The sequence below is a fragment of the Microcaecilia unicolor genome, chromosome 2 (genome assembly GCF_901765095.1).
Source record: "Microcaecilia unicolor chromosome 2, aMicUni1.1, whole genome shotgun sequence".
Classification (NCBI taxonomy): domain Eukaryota; kingdom Metazoa; phylum Chordata; class Amphibia; order Gymnophiona; family Siphonopidae; genus Microcaecilia; species Microcaecilia unicolor.
The window spans coordinates 92,665,725-92,683,120 of NC_044032.1; the positions used below are offsets into that span (position 1 = coordinate 92,665,725).

Sequence of the window (17,396 nt, forward strand, 5' to 3'; positions counted from 1 at the left end):
TGAACAAAAATGTTAATTCTTCAAAGCTGGAGCAAAGGTTTTATGGTTAGTTGGAAGGGAGGAGTCATTTTTAAAAATTGTTTTTAGTATGTGATTATTTTTTTATCTTTTTATGTAAACCGTGCTGGGCAATAATACATTTATACTGGGGGTACAGTATATTTGAAATAAATGAAATTAACTAAGCAGAGCAAAAGTGAGAGTATAATGAACATTTCAGGTCTGCCTTACTGAGCAAAGGAACATATTAGCTACTGTATTTCCCTGTGAATGAGTTTCATTATTCCTTTCTGAATATGCAGTCTTGCTTGGATGACATCACTCCTTTACAGAACAAGCTGAAGGAAACTCAGTAGGTGCCTGTGGGTTAAAATGTCACAAAAATATCGTTCTCTGCTTCAATTGTCACACTACCTCTTCTGCCTAGCTTTTAAAATTCTTATTCACTACATCTTCATAGAAATCAATAGAGAAACCCTCAGTGTTCACAAACATATATACATATAGAAGGCTTAGTACAGTAACAGGCTAGGAGTGCCATAGTAAGCAGAAGGGCAAGAAGAAATGCTGGATTAACCCTTTAGTAGGCACTAAGCAAACAAGCTTTGGTTCTCAATGCTCAACAGAGGAGGAAGCAGCAGGTAAGAAGCGTTGCTTATAGACTCCTTCTGAATACAGGACAATGCGCAGGTGTTGGGGAGAATAACTGAGCCAACTGATTGCTGGCATTGAGTGCAATCATCACACTGCTGCCACGCTGTGACTACTGAGGTCATTTCTCCACTTTAAATAAGAAAAAAGTCTAGTTTTTCACTGGATACCACACATTCTGAACAAGACTGTGTTAGTTAAGCATATTTCAGCTCATTGTTAGTATTTTCACTCATTTGAGATTCGCTGAAGATTTGGTCTTATACTATCTTTGGTGAAGCAGGAAACAGGTGAAAGCTTGGCTCTTCAACCAGGCCTTTAATGGAAGAAGTAACTAACTTGTTAGTTTCACTCACATACACAAGGAGTGAGATGGGCTGCATATACTGTTTATCCACTTCTACCCTAGCCGAGATAACATTTTATCATCTCTCTGACCTCATGTGCAACTTTCTTTAGTCACTTCATTTTCTAACTCCTCTTTCTTACCTATCTATATGCTTCTTCTTTGCTTATACCCTACGCTGTCTATTAAAATTTCTATTAGTACTGTGTTGACATTGTAAGTAGTGTACTATGCCATACTTTGTATTGTTTGAATATTTTTATTGCTGTAATTGTCTATTGCTTATGTTTGATTTATTCTTACTGTACACCGCCTTGAGTGAATTCATTTAAAAAGGCAGTAAATAAATCATAATAAATAGATAAATAAATAAATACATCTTTTTCAGAACTCTTGTAAATTTGTGCATGGGCATTTGTATGTTACTGGTGCTGGTTCTGGAAGCCTAATTTATAAAGGTACATAGGCCATGTGTTGCTTTAATAAAATAGACTTACAGTATAAAAGGTGCCTTTTTGGATGTCTTATATACACGCCATCACCTTCTCCTACATGAGCACGCAGTTGTGGAATGCATTACCTACAGCCCTGAAAGCCACTGACGAAAGAACTAACTTCTGCAAATCCCTGAAGACACATTTCTTCCACAAAGCCTACAAAGAGAACCCATAGCCTTACAAAACTACCTCACCAATTCACACAGTTATTACAGTCCAACTTCTACCCTGCCTAACACCTTCCTTCTCTCTTCCCTTACCTAATCTTTGAACATTACTAATTGTAACTGATATCATAGAATGATTATGTCATGACCAAACTCTGTAAGCCACATTGAGCCTGCAAATAGGTGGGAAAATGTGGGATACAAATGCAATAAATAATAATAATAATTATGCCATAGACCAGGAACCTTTTGTGATTAGTTGCATACATTTCTGTTTATGAAATGGATGGGTGGACAACCTAGCGAATAAAATGGAAAAAAAGGGGGGGCAAGGCACGAGGAGCTGAGGTGATCACACACCTGAATGGGGGATTAAGGGGGGAGGTGCTGCTGCTGTGGCAGCCAAATGATAAGCCATGTACTCAACTTCAAAAATGTACAAGATACCCATACCAATAATATTTATCTACAGAGTATACATTTGGTATTACAGACATGCATATGCAATACTGTTGTGAATCCATTTCTACACAAAATATTGATTCTGCTATTATCACACACCAGTGCATGCTGGTTTCCATGGCAGCCGGTGTGCTCTTCTGTGTTTGCACTCATATTTTTTGCATATGATTTATTTAATGCCTCAGAAAAGTCTGCACTAAGCTTAAGTGCAGGGCCAGGGCTCTAACACTGAGTTTATACCATCAGCCCCTAGGTGGGGATCTTGCATGGTCTTCTACCAGAAATGGTGGAGCACAAAGAAAGACGATAAAATCTGGTTTGTATAAGGATAAATCTTGTGCTGTGTGGACAGACCGGTTGGTCTTGTTGTGCCTTTATCACTGTCAACACATAATCTGATCACACTCCATAGGATTGCATAAAAAGCACAAAAATACATAGGGAGAAGTCATCTTTTTAGTCTAGTTCATGCATGCATCGTATAGCGCATAAAAAATATGAAGTGCCATCCATTACTAACCAGTATTAGTTCTGCAATGAAAGTTTGGCTAGGCTAGGCTAGGCTAGGGCTATTTCGTTCCTATTCTATAACCTTACAGGTTTCATTCGGTGTACATGCCATTTTAAGATCATTTACCTCCCCCCAAATTAACCTAAAAACTGCAAAATACAATACAGAGTTCCGACACTCAGCACAGACTTTTGGGGGGTAAAATTTCGTTTGCCTGGATTAACTCATTTCTCGAATAAACTGGTCGAAAGCGTTTAGTAGTAGTAGCAGTTTAAGAAATGGTCAGTCTCACGTATCCGGAATACCAGTCGCTGGCGCTGGATTGGTGGAGTCTCCGCCCATAGGGGAGGGGCCTGGCGAATAGAGGGGAGGGGCATGTAGCGCTGTAACGTGTCGAACTGGAGCCGGGGTCTTCGGTTAATTGGAGTTAGTCACGGAGCTCGTTTTTGTCTGTCATACCCTGTATTTCACCAGGCTCTAAAGCAATCAGACGCTGTTTCTGAGAAGTTCGAGGAACTTGATCCCTAACCAAAGAGGAGCATAAGTCACGCGGGAAATCGGGCTCCTCCCTCCCACTCGGTGCCCGGAGAGCGGTCAAGTATGAGAGGGGACCGGGCTGCTGCTGCCGCACAGAGCCGCCACAAGAAGTGAAGCGGGAGAGGCCTGTCAGGTCCCTGGGCCGACGGCCACCCCGGTCTTTCTCTGCCGGCAGTATGGTGCTCAGAGCCCGCGCCCTCTATGACTTCAGGTCGGAGAATCCAGGGGAGATATCCCTGCGAGAGACGGAGCTGCTGACGCTCTGCAGCGAGCACGACATCGAAGGCTGGCTGGAGGGAGTCAACAGCCGCGGCGAGCGCGGCCTTTTCCCGGCCTCCTATGTGGAAGTGATCCGAGCGGCGGCGGAGAGCCCCGGCGGCGATGGCTATCCGGTGGTCTCAGTCCCTTCCCGCCACGCCAACGTGGCCCAGGGCGGCTTGGAATCGGCAGCCATCCCCTCTTCTCTTCGGAACTCCCAACCGCCTGAAAGCTACCAGCTGCCACTGAGCTTTCCATACACCTCGGCAGCCCCTCAACAGCAGCAGCAGCAGCCGTCGCGCCTCTCGCAGTCCTTCTTAACCAACCAGCCCAGTTACCAGCACAGCCAGGGCAGCGACGACGACTGGGACGACGAGTGGGATGACGCGTCCACAGTGGCCGACGAGCCAGGTGCGCTGAGCAGCAGCGGCGGTTACCAGGACTACGAAAGCCGTTACCGCTTCTCCACGCGCGGCTCCGAGGCGTCGCTGGGCTCCCGCACAGCCGGCCCCTCCTCCTTCTCTTCAGCGCAGGCTGCCAAAGGCTCGGCCACTGTGAGCCGCAACCTAAACCGCTTCTCGACGTTCGTGAAGTCGGGCGGCGAGGCGTTCGTGCTGGGCGAGGTGTCCGCGGGCTTCGTGCGCGACGGCGACAAGTTGTGCGTGGTGCGGGGGCCGCACGGGCCCGAGTGGCAGGAGAACCCGTACCCGTTCGCCTGCTCCATCGACGACCCCACCAAGCAGACCAAGTTCAAGGGCATGAAGAGCTACATCTCGTACAAGCTGGTGCCCACGCACACGCAGCAGCGGGTCAACCGCCGCTACAAGCACTTCGACTGGCTCTACGCCCGCCTGGTGGAGAAGTTCCCCGTCATCTCGGTGCCGCACATTCCCGAGAAGCAGGCGACGGGCCGTTTCGAGGAGGACTTCATCTCCAAGCGCAGGAAGGGCTTGGTCTGGTGGATGAACCACATGACGAGCCACCCCGTGCTGGCCCAGTGCGACGCGTTCCAGCACTTCCTCACCTGCACCGACGACAAGGCCTGGAAGCAGGGCAAGCGCAAGCTGGAGAAGGACGAGATGGTGGGCGCCAACTTCTTCCTCACCATCAGCACCCCGCCCGGCGCTCTCGACCTGCAGGACGTGGAGAACAAGATCGACGGCTTTAAGACCTTCACCAAGAGGATGGACGACAGTGTCCTGCAGCTCAACCAGACGGCCAGCGAGTTCGCCAGGAAGCAAGTGGCCGGCTTCAAGAAGGAGTACCAGAAAGTGGGCCATTCATTCAAAGGGCTGAGCCAGGCCTTCGAGCTCGATCAGCAGCCTTTTTCCTCCGGCTTGAACCGTGCCATTACTTTCACCGCCGAGGCGTACGATGCCATAGGGGAGCTTTTCGCCGAGCAGCCCAGGCAGGATTTAGACCCTGTGATGGATTTGTTAGCTTTGTATCAGGGACATCTGACGAACTTCCCGGACATCATCCACGTTCAGAAGGGTAAAGTATCGTTTCTTTCCCTCCACTCCCACCCCCCTTGCTCCACAGTGTTTCTACTTCTGTATACCGCTGTTCACATCCACACAGCTGTCCAACAACACAGGGGTTTTAACTTCCCAGAGCAGCTGATCTTTGCTGACCCTGGCGAGGGATTTTAACGGCAGTAATAGCTAATTATTATGTAAAGATATATATATTAGATGTGAACTCCGCTGCTGTTACAAATGCCTTTGTATAAGAAAATCTTAAAGACTGTGCTGATAATTCAAGGTGGTTGATTGTTAGAGTGGTGAGCTAACACTTGGAAGCGATGGTAGGTCATGTGTGGATTTTTTTCCCCTTAGCTGCAGCAGAGCAGTAATGTCAAAGCTCATGCCACTGACTAATCAGACAGTGGGTGTGTGCTTGCAGGAAAAATATTACAGAAATAAATACAAGGCCCTTTTTATTGTTCTGATGTTTTTTTATATTATACTCTTTAGATTATTGTAAGAATTTTTTTTCCTTGGCATTCGGGTTCAGAGAACTTCAGTTATGTGTTAGCTCTTCAGTGGCCTGATCTGTTTGGTTTGTATTAGTGGAAGTGACAAAGGTGGAGAATGTTCACATCTTACACATGGCTTATACATCATATTGGAGATGGAGGTGTTTAACTTGACTCAACTTTAACTGCTAAAAGTGCTGAAGAGACAAGTGTTCTTACATACACCTTTTATGATATATGCAATGTTTTCCTAAAGTTATTCACACTTAGAGTAACAGGAATTTAATATCTTGTCTATATGTTCCACCTCTTCTTACTCCCTGTGCTTTCTATTAAGATGTTTGTGTGTTGAGATGACACTGGAAATAGTGTACTGTGTTATAGCATATGCTGTTGTCTGGATGTTTTGAACTTAAATAGTAGTAGTAGTATTGCCTATGTCCATGTTGTTCTGCTGTACACTGCCTTGGTTGAGTTTCTAAAAAAAAAAAGCAGTAAATAAATTTTCCCCAAATGACATAAGAAAATCCCTTAACTACATCTGGGCCAGAGTGAGAGAATGATCAGAGAAGCTAAATTTAACAAGGAACAAAGTGTTACTAAATATAAGTAAACCAGAGATGGAGTGGAAAAATTAAAAAACTTGTGTGCCAGCCAAAAAGCTTGAGGAGCCAGGGCAAAATTCATTACTGCATCAGTGCCCATTCTCCACCCCAACAACTTCTCTCCAAAAAAATGACAATTACCACACACAGATGCCAAAACTAACACACAATATTTAGTGCATCTCATGTTAGGCTATTTTTGCTGTCCTTATGTTAGCGCTTGACGCAGTTAATAAAACAACAATTCTTTAAATGTTGACCCCCCCCCCCCCCCCCCCCCCCGCTGCTTATCCCCATGTTCTAATGAAATCATCATTCCTTCTGTAGCCAGAATGGTTGTCAAAGTTTAGGGATGAAATACAAAAGCAAATGACCAGTCACCACTGAGTAATGGGGTCTGTCTGTGCTGCTTGTTTATTTATTTATTTATTGCATTTGTATCCCACATTTCCCCTCCTTTTTGCGGGCTCAGTGTGGCTTACAATACATTATGAATGATGGAAATACAGTTTGTTACAATTCGATTATGGATTACATTGTGAAGAGTTATACGAGACAAAATCAAAGTATTGTTGAGGAATATATCAATGGAAAAGGACATTGAAACATTGGAAGGAAAAACAACGGGAAACTAGAGGGTCTGAGGACAATATATAGTATATAACAACGAAAAACATATGGTATACATTTTCTGTGATTAAAGGTATGAGTGTGGTGAGATTTCAGGATTGAGAATTCATAAGTGGATGTGTTGTTGTATAACTGAACTGTGAATGTGGATTTTCTGTTTTGGTTCTTTCCTATGATGGTAGTTCAGAGGGTAATTTTATAATTGTGTATTTCAAGAACTAAGGGTGGTATGGCCTCATAGAAAAGCTAACATAAATTGGGCAGGAAGGTGGCTTTTATTTTTATTTTTTTTTTAAGACAGAGAGGCATATTTTCAAAGCACTTTGGGAGGCTAAGTTCCATAGGTTTCTATGGAACTTTGGGAGGCTAAGTGCTTTGAAAATGAGCCTCAGAGGCACCTATGTGGCTTTATAAAAGACTAGCACAAATCATGCAGAAATCACACCTAGACTCAAGGTACAGACATGACTGGTCAGAAGCAGGTATATATAAACGTGCATTTATTTTAAAGCATGACTCTGTATATGCTCCATATTTGAGCATACCTACTGTAGAAGTACACACCAGCTTACACCATGCATCCCTTTAGGTGTTACTTAATTTATAAAAACCCAATTACAAGCGTAAATTGGCCTTAAGCAAAAATGTTTTGTTTTTGATATGGTTTGTTACCCCAGGAGTAGCAAAGTGCAATCCTGCAGTGTGTGCAAGCATTATGAATTTTCTTTGGGTTTTTTTTTGGTCCTCCGTTATTGCTGTTTTATGCTTCTGTCTTACCTGGTGGGCATGGGGGACTTTTCCTTGTTCTTCAGATGTTTTAACATCTTTGAGGGTAGTCTACAGGTCCAAAGGGATCACAAGCTAATAATTCTATGCTATTAAAGCACTTTTCAGTATCTGTTTTAGTAGTCATTGCTGATCTTTTCTTTCAGTAACTTGTGTTGTACTTTTGCACCACCTTTGACTCCATGGGTGTTTTTTTTTAATCCATGTGTTTTTATTGAAAAAATATAATAGAACACAAGAATAGTAACTATAGATAAGGCGGCTGAGGGGAGATATGATAGAGGTCTATAAAATAATGAGTGGAGTTGAACGGGTAGATGTGAAGCGTCTGTTTACTACTACTACTTATCACTTCTATAGCGCTACAAGGCATACGCAGCGCTGTACACCATACATGAAAAGACAGTCCCTGCTCAAAGAGCTTACAATCTAAATAGGACAAACAGAACAACTAAGAGGTAAGGGAATTAAAGAGGTGGGGATGTCTTGTATTGTACAACAGTTTATTGCATGTGATTATTGAGAAAGCTATCTTAGAGGTAACCATGTTTAGAAATGTATAGAAATGTTCCAAGCTTATTTGCTAAAGACAACTCAAATTTATGGATGTGCAAAATAGGGTGTGCCACCAGAAATGTATCTTCAATATGGATGTGCAACTAGAAATATTATCAGCTGGAGTTATCTTTCAAATGAGAGAGAACATATTCTGTGGCCGGCATAATATCAGAGTTTGAGTTTATCGACTAGCTTATCAGAGGTGACGATATTCCAAAACTGTGTCCAGAAGTCAAATGTTTGGTTGCATTCATAGATCATATTTAATAATGGTCCCGGATGAATTTGACAAGACCAGCAAAGATTGTTGGTAGATAAACCTGCCACCGTGTTTTTTATTTTTTTTTTTAAAGGAGTCCAAATGGTTCTGTGATGTAGGAAATTTAAGGATTGTATATAACTGGCTGAAGAAATTGGCCTAAACTGTAAGCCAGAAGTTTGACCATTTGAACATCATTTTCCCATGTATGTTGTAGGCCAATTCTCTCAGAAGAGGTTTTTATCACAAAAAGTTTTTATATAGTTTGCATGCTGTATGTCCAATAAAGAATAATGTGGTGATGTAATTATTTATATTAGGAATAAGCATACATAAGTACATAATTAATGCCATACTGGGAAAAGACCAAGGGTCCATCGAGCCCAGCGTCCTGTCCACGACAGCGGCCAATCCAGGCCAAGGGCACCTGGCAACCTTCCCAAACGTACAAACATTCTATACATGTTATTCCTGGAATTGTGGATTTTTCCCAAGTCCATTTAGTAGCGGTTTATGGACTTGTCCTTTAGGAAACCGTCCAACCCCTTTTTAAACTCTGCTAAGCTAACCGCCTTCACCACTTTCTCCGGCAACGAATTCCAGAGTTTAATTATACGTTGGGTGAAGAAAAATTTTCTCCGATTTGTTTTAAATTTACTACACTGTAGTTTCATCGCATGCCCCCTAGTCCTAGTATTTTTGGAAAGCGTGAACAGACGCTTCACATCAACCTGTTCCACTCCACTCATTATTTTATATACCTCTATCATGTCTCCCCTCAGCCGTCTGTTCTCCAAGCTGAATAGCCCTAGCCTCCTTAATCTTTCTTCATAGGGAAGTCGTCCCATCCCCTTTATCATTTTCGTCACCCTTCGCTGCACCTTTTCCAATTCTACTATATCTTTCTTGAGATGCGGCGACCAGAATTGAACACAATACTCAAGGTGCGGTCGCACCATGGAGCGATACAACGGCATTATAACATCCTCACACCTGTTTTCCATACCGTTCCTAATAATACTCAACATTCTATTTGCTTGCCTAGTCGCAGCAGCACACTGAGCAGAAGGTTTCAGCGTATTATCGACGACGACACCCAGATCCCTTTCTTGGTCCGTAACTCCTAACGTGGAACCTTGTATGACGTAGCTATAATTCGGGTTCTTTTTTCCCACATGCATCACCTTGCACTTGCTCACATTAAACGTCATCTGCCATTTAGCCGCCCAGTCTCCCAGTCTCGTAAGGTCCTCATGTAATTTTTCACAATCCTGTCGCGATTTAACAACTTTGAATAACTTTGTGTCATCTGCAAATTTAATTACCTCGCTAGTTACTCCCATGTCTAAATCATTTATAAATATATTAAAAAGCAGCGGTCCTAGCACAGACCCCTGAGGAACCCCACTAACTACCCTTCTCCATTGTGAATACTGACCATTTAACCCCACTCTCTGTTTCCTATCCTTCAACCAGTTTTTAATCCACAATAAGACATTTCCTCCTATCCCTCCAATTTCCTCTGTAGCCTTTCATGAGGTACCTTGTCAAACGCCTTTTGAAAATCCAGATACACAATATCAACCGGTTCCCCTTTGTCCACATGTTTGTTCACTCCTTCAAAGAATTGAAGTAAATTGGTCAGGCAAGATTTCCCCACACAAAAGCCGTGCTGACTTGGTCTCAGTAATCCATGTCCTCGGATGTGCTTTGTAATTTTGTTTTTAATAATAGCCTCTACCATTTTCCACGGCACTGACGTCAGACTCACCAGTCTATAATTTCCCCGGATCTCCCCTGGAGCCTTTTTAAAAAATCGGCGTTACATTGGCCACCCTCCATTCTTCCGGTACCACGCTCTATTTTAAGGATAAGTTGCATATCACTAGCAGTAGCTCCACAAGCTCATTTCTCAGTTCTATCAGTACTCTAGGATGAATACCATCCAGTCCAGGAGATTTGCTACTCTTCAGTTTGCTGAACTGCCCCATTACGTCCTCCAGGTTTACCGTGAAGTCAGTAAGTTTCTCCGACTTGTCCGCTTGAAATACCATTTCCGACACCGGTATCCCACCCAAATCTTCCTCGGTGAAGACCGAAGCAAAGAATTCATTCAAGTCTCTCCACTAAGTCTTTGTCTTCCTTGATCGCCCCTTTTACCCCTCGGTCATCCAGCGGCCCAACCGATTCTTTTGCCGGCTTCCTGCTTTTAATATACCGAAAAACATTTTTACTATGTTTTTTTGCCTCTAATGCTATCTTTTTTTCGTAATCCCTCTTGGCCTTCTTTATCTGCGCCTTGCATTTGCTTTGACACTCCTTATGCTGCTTCTTATTTTCAGATGGTTCCTTCTTCCATTTTCTGAAGGCGTTTCTTTTAGCCCTAATAGCTTCCTTCACCTCACTTTTCAACCAGGCCGGCTGTCTTTTGGACTTCCGTCTTTCTTTTCTAATTCGCAGAATATGTATGGCCTGGGCCTCCAGAATGGTATTTTTGAACAGCGTCCACGCCTGTTGTACAGTTTTTACTCTCTCAGTTGCCCCCCTAAGTTTTTTTTTTTTTTTTTTACCGTTCTTCTCATTTTATCATAGTCTCCTTTTTTAAAGTTAAACGCTAACGTATTTGACTTTCTGTATATAGTTACTTCAAGGTCGATATCAAAACTGATCATATTATGATCACTGTTATCAAGCGGGCCCCAGTACCATAACGTTTCTCACCAGATCATGCGCTCCACTAAGGACCAAGTCTAGAATTTTTCCTTCTCTCGTCTGCTCATGCACCAGCTGCTCCATAAAGCTGTCCTTGATTTCATCAAGGAATTGTACCTCTGTAGCGTGTCCCGATGTTACATTTACCCAGTCTATATTTGGATAATTGAAGTCACCCATTATTATCACATTGTCCATTTTGTTCGCGTCTCTGATTTCTTTTATCATTTCTGCGTCTACCTGCTCATCCTGGCGAGGTGGACGGTAGTACACTCCTATCACCGTTTTTTTCCCTTTTATACATGGAATTTCAACCCACAATGATTCAAAGGTGTGATTTGTGTCCTGCTCAATTTGTACTCTGAGTCAAGGCTCTCGTTAATATACAATGTTACCCCTCCACCAGTCCGGTCCACCCTATCACTACGATATACTTTGTACCCCGGTATGACAGTGTCCCACTGGTTATCCTCCTTCCACCAGGTCTCAGTAATGCCTATTGTATCCAATTTTTCATTTAGTGTAATATATTCCAACTCTCCCATCTTATTTCTTAGACTCCTAGCATTTGCATATAGACATTTTAGAGTATGTTTGTTGTTCCTATTTGCATGATGCTTAGTACCTGACACTATTGATTTGCCATCTTTTGTCTGATCTTTAGTTGTATTTAAGGGCACCTGGCCTACCACGGTCTGTTGTGCAACCTCACTATCCAGAAACCCTATCTTCCCTGTTTGTGAGGTATCTTTGCAAGATACCTTTTGCCGAACCATGCGCTTTTGAGCGACTGTCGGCCTTCCCCATTTCTAGTTTAAAAGCTGCTATATCTCCTTTTTAAATGCCGACGCTAGCAGCCTGGTCCCACCCTGGTTAAGGTGGAGCCCATCCTTTCGGAATAGGCTCCCCCTTCCCCAGAATGTTGCCCAGTTCCTAACAAATCTAAAACCCTCCTCCCTGCACCATCGTCTCATCCATGCATTGAGACTCCGGAGCTCTGCCTCTCTCTTGGGCCCTGCGCGTGGAACAGGTAGCATTTCAGAAAATGCTACCCTAGAGGATCTGGATTTGATCTTTCTACCTAAGAGCCTAAATTTGGCTTCCAGAACCTCTCTCCCACATTTTCCTATGTCATTGGTACCCACATGTACCAAGACAGCGGACTCCTCCCCAGCACTATCTAGAATCCTATCTAGGTGACGCGTGAGGTCCGCCACCTTTGCACCAGGCAGGCAAGTCACCAGGCGATCCCCACGTCCACCAGCCACCCAGCTAGCTATCTATATGCCTAATGATCGAATTTTGTACATAAGCATTTTTATGGCGTTCAGATGTCCCCACCTTGTTAAGTGAAGGGGGCTCCAGTAGTTAAGTTCCTTGATTGAAGCTAAAATTTTCTTTTTGTTTTCTATTGTATTGTGTTTATCAGGGAATAAATCTATATCTAGGTATCTAAGGCCCTTAATGACCAGACAAACCCATGAGAAGCTACTATGTGGGGAGGTGGTATGAATGTTTAAGTGTAAAGCTTTGGTTTTGTTTTTTTGTTAATTTTGTAGCCAGAGAAAGCAGCATATGTAGAGTCTAATTAGAAGAATTTGTTTAGTGATGTGACCAGATTATGGAAGATTAACATGTCATCTGCTTATGCAGAAACTTTAATGTCAAGGTTGCCCGTTGAGATTCATTTGTAATCAGGGTAATGGGGGGAGGGGGGGCTCACATGTGATATTAAAGAGAAGAGGCAATAGTAGACATCCCTGACGAGGTACTCTCAAGTGAAATATAATTAGAAAGGGTGTGATTAGCTATTAATCAAGCTGTAGGTTTAGGACTGTGACTTTGTGAAAGAGTCGGGGGGGGGGGGGGGGGGGCTCCGAACCAACTCTGGGTCTTAAACTTCCACTCGACCCTGTCAAAGGCATTCTTCTCAACAATGGATAAAGTGATGACAGGACAGGGCCTGAGCACAACTTGGCTTGCAATGACAGTTGGTGAAATTTGAGTTGTCAGTAATCAATTGATGTGGCATAAAGCCAACTTGATTTGGATGTATTATTTTGCTTATAATTTTGGCGAGTCTGTTAGAGAGGATTTTGGCATAAATCTTATAATCCGTATTGAGGAGGGATATAGGCTTATAATTAAATACTAAGGAGGGATCTTTGTTAGGTTTTGGAAGCACTGTGATAGTGACTTCTTTGAATTTGTATATTTGAGTGAGTGATCACAATGTGTTGGAAATGAGAATTGAGGTGAGGAGAGAGGTCTTCTTTAAAGATGTGATAAAGTTCAGGACTTGGTGCTTTTTTACATTTGAGCTGTTTAATTTCTTCAAGAATTTCTTGGGTAGATATTTGTTTTTGAAGAGGTTGCATATCTTTGTCAGACCATGTGACCATGTGATATGGGGAGAGAGTTTGTTAAAAAATGCATCTACATCATGACGGTTGTAAGAAGCCTGTGGTATAAATTGGAGTATAATGAGCGGAATTTGAGCCAGATTTATTTGATTCAGAGTAAAGTGTGTGTTTTTGTAAAAATAGTTTTTGCTCCGCTCTGGAGCTCCAGATCTTATTATTTATATTTATAAAGGCAGATGAATCTGGGGAGAGAGCGTATTGTTGTTCCAAATGTTTAATAGTATTTTCCAGATTAGTCAGTTGTTTCTTTGTTTTTGTGGTCAGACATAGAAATTAATTCAGTCGTAATTGTTGCCTTGAACGCTTCCCATGTTATGGATTAGTATCTGATACTTTATTGTGTTAAAGTCTGAAATGAATTTTTTGATTCTGTTCTATCGCAAGAAGTTGAGTATTGAGTCGCAAGAGCGAGTTTCTTACTGAATTAATGGAATGGATTTGAAAAGATATGGCTACGTGATCTGAAAGTGTAACTGGCTCAGTTGTTCTAGTTTGTAAGGCTTGAAGTGTATTAGAGGATATTAAATAGTCTATTCTGGTAAAACTTTGGTGTGAAGTAGAGAATGACATGAATGGGGCGGGAATGGGGACAGAGCCTGTGAGGACTTGTCCCCATGTCACTTTATACTTTGAAGCCTGTTAATCAGCTGGACTGTTTGTTTGATAGATGCAGATGACAATATTTTTATATTTTAGAAAAACAAGCAAACATGCTGGCCACAGCTAGCAGACTTTGCTTGGGGTATCCTGTACATTCTGCTGCCAGAACATCTAAGGCATCTTCTATTGCAGGGGGAACTGTGGAAGACAGGAGCACTAGACTGAATACTGAGATTGTTGATGACTTATTACTGTAATAAAAAAAGGTTTAAATATAAAATCATAAGTGTTCAAGTCTTCTGCAGATGACTGAGCCCACCGGGACAGGGACAGAACCGGCGGGGATGGAGACAGGGCTTGTGGGAACAGGGGTCTGCAGGGATGAGGTGGGGACGGAGACAGAACCCAGGGGGACAAATTTTATCCCCATGTCATTCTCTAGTGTGAAGAGAAAATATTCTAACATCTGGATTCAGTTGTCTCCAGGGATCTATCAGATGATATTGATAAATTATGGATTGACGAGTAATTCGCTATTTTGGTGTATGATAAACATCTTTGGACTGTATCTTGCTATTTATCTAGGGACGTGTTGAAATCGCTTGCCATTATTAAAGGAGCAGGGTCACATTCTGTAATTTTATTTTCAGCTAATTCTTTGAAAAATTGTGCAGCCTTGATTAGGGATGTACATGTTTAATAGTAACAGTTCTTGATTGTGAATAGATATTTTTAAAAGAATCCACCTGTCTTCTAAATCAGAGAAAGTTTAATTTTTACATGAGTTTTTATGGAAGAGAATGGCTACTCCATTCCCCCCCCCCCCCCCCCCCCACAGTGAATGAGAGTCTAGAGCTGTTCCTATCCATTTGGCACATTTAGAAAAAGAATTGATTTCAGAACTGAATACTGTTTCTTTTATTTTTGTTACATTTGTACCCCGCACTTTCCCACTCATGGCAGGCTCTATGCGGCGGGCAATGGAGGGTTAAGTGACTTGCCCAGAGTCACAAGGAGCTGCCTGTGCCGGGAATCGAACTCAGTTCCTCAGTTCCCCAGGACCAAAGTCCACCACCCTAACCACTAGGCCACTCCTCCACTCCGCATTCATTCATTTAAGGGATATTTTTTTCCTTTTAATGGGGTGTCTTAATCCGTGGACATTCCAGGACACTAGTTTAATGTTCATTAATACTCCAAGGTATTTATATAAACTTTCCTGCTACAGTTCTCTGTGAGAAATGTGGTCAGTTTTCTGTTATAGAAAGCTGCCATTGCACATTTTTCCAGCCAAAAAATGATCCTGATGCCCAGGAAATCCCAGCACTGTTCAGTATTTTTCAGGTTGTGTGCTAATGTTCACATTAGTGTGCATAACCTGAAAAAAAATTGATGATGGCGCACTTACTGCCTTCTATTTAGGAGGCACTAAGAGCTCCATTGTTATGGATGTGCTAACCAGAATGCACTAGCTGCATAGCACATCCACGCCCATTCTCTGCTCCTGGTGCGCCTCTTCCAGAAAATGCATAGAAAAATATAAATACTGCATGTTTAGTGTATGCACAAACATGTTACTGCAAGATGCTTTAATGTGCATGTTGGGGCTTAATTCAGATTCGTTAAAACCGATGGGCTTATTTACTAATTTTAATTTAATTTAATTTAATTATTGCACTTGTATCCCACATTTTCCCACCTATTTGCAGGCTCAATGTGGCTTACAGAGTTTGGTTATGACATTGTCATTCCAGGATATCAGATACAATTAGTAATGAACAGAGATTAAGTATAGGAAGAAAAAGGAAAGTGATAGGCGGGTAAGTATAGAAGGTGGCCTTTCATAACTGGGTGGGTTGGTGAGGTGGGTTGGTGATGTGTCAATGACAAAGACTTCCTTCGGCAACTGCATGATCTTAAAAACTGGAATCAACATCTTAAATTTAGTTCTCCGTTTGACCTGAAGGCATAAGAACATAAGCGTTGAAGGGCAGACCAAAGGTCAATCAAGCCCAGTATACTGTTTCCTCCAAGAATGGCCAATCCAGGTTGCAAGTACCTGGCAAGATCCTAGAACAGTAAAACAGATTTTGTGCTGCTTATCCAATGAGCTAATACAGAGTTTGATGTCGTAGAATAAGAGTGGTAAGGGAATCTCTGTGAAATATTGCTGCTTTCTTCTTGGCTTTAGTAGAGAGGTGTGGTAGCCGTGTTAGTCCACTCTTAAAGGTTATCAATAGAAATCAAACAAAATAAAACATGGAAAAGAAAATAAGATGATACCTTTTTTATTGGACATAACTTAATACATTTGTTAGAATATCAATGAAATGCTTTGATGTCCCCATGCATACCCCCACCCTCCCACTCTGTCAAAGTAATGCTTTGATGTTTCTCTTATATATATATATATACTATATATATAGTATATATATATATATATAAGAGAAACATCAAAGCATTACTTTGACAGAGTGGGAGGGTGGGGGTATGCATGGGGACATCAAAGCATTTCATTGATATTCTAACAAATGTATTAAGTTATGTCCAATAAAAAAGGTATCATCTTATTTTCTTTTCCATGTTTTATTTTGTTTGATTTCTATTGATAACCTTCTTGGCTTTAGACATGAGTAGTTTTCCTCCATAAAGTACACATATCAAGTATAGTTTGCACTTTTTCATGGTAGTTGTCTTCAACTGGTCCAAGATCAATGCTATCTAAACTTATCAATCCATGCTCTGCTGAGGTAACTTTTTTTTTTTTTCTTGGACCTTGTCATAACTATATTCAACATCAGCTGGTTCTTGGTTTTATATGTCCCTATTTTATTTCCCCTCCATTTTGCTGCAGTAAAAATAGATGTTATATTGATTCTTCTTGGTGCTTATTAAACTATGTGGCTGGAACTCCCAGAGGCCTATCTTACCATCTATGCTGCTTTCATCCCTCACGTGTGAAGCCTATACACCCCCCCCCCCCCTTTCTTATGGGAAAGTCATTCCATCCCCTTTATCATGTTTGTCACCTTTCTCTATACCTTTCTAATTATGGTTGCTGCATTACATTTCGGTCTTATTGCACAAAAACCTCTGCAGTTCCATGTGGATAACAATAACTGGAACAATTTACCAGGAATTATGAAACAAAACTTCACATTTTAAACTATAAATCAACCCACATATTTCTTAAATAAAAAAGTAGTAAATTACTCATGAAACATTAAATAGTCCCTCTATAAAAAACGCACTGAAGTAGGAAAAGTTCCAAACTGAAACTGCCTGATAAGGCAAGGACAAAGATAACTGTCTAATAAATTTGACCAAACTCACTGATGGAAATCTTAATAAAACCTGCCCCAACAATAATTGTCTATTTACAAGAGGAAAACATCCTACAAATACAGAGGATCATT

The 17,396-nt window shown here is 41.9% G+C and overlaps 1 protein-coding gene across 1 annotated transcript in view; it reads left to right on the forward strand.

The window, feature by feature from the left end:
- Window positions 1–2,988: 2,988 nt before the first annotated feature.
- SNX18 (sorting nexin 18) overlaps window positions 2,989–17,396 on the forward strand; it is a 54,552-nt gene continuing 40,144 nt past the window's right edge. Inside the window, exon 1 of the mRNA XM_030193125.1 lies at window positions 2,989–4,923. Coding sequence (XP_030048985.1) covers window positions 3,348–4,923 — 1,576 coding nt within the window. The 5' untranslated portion in view covers window positions 2,989–3,347. The remainder of the gene's footprint in view (window positions 4,924–17,396) is intronic.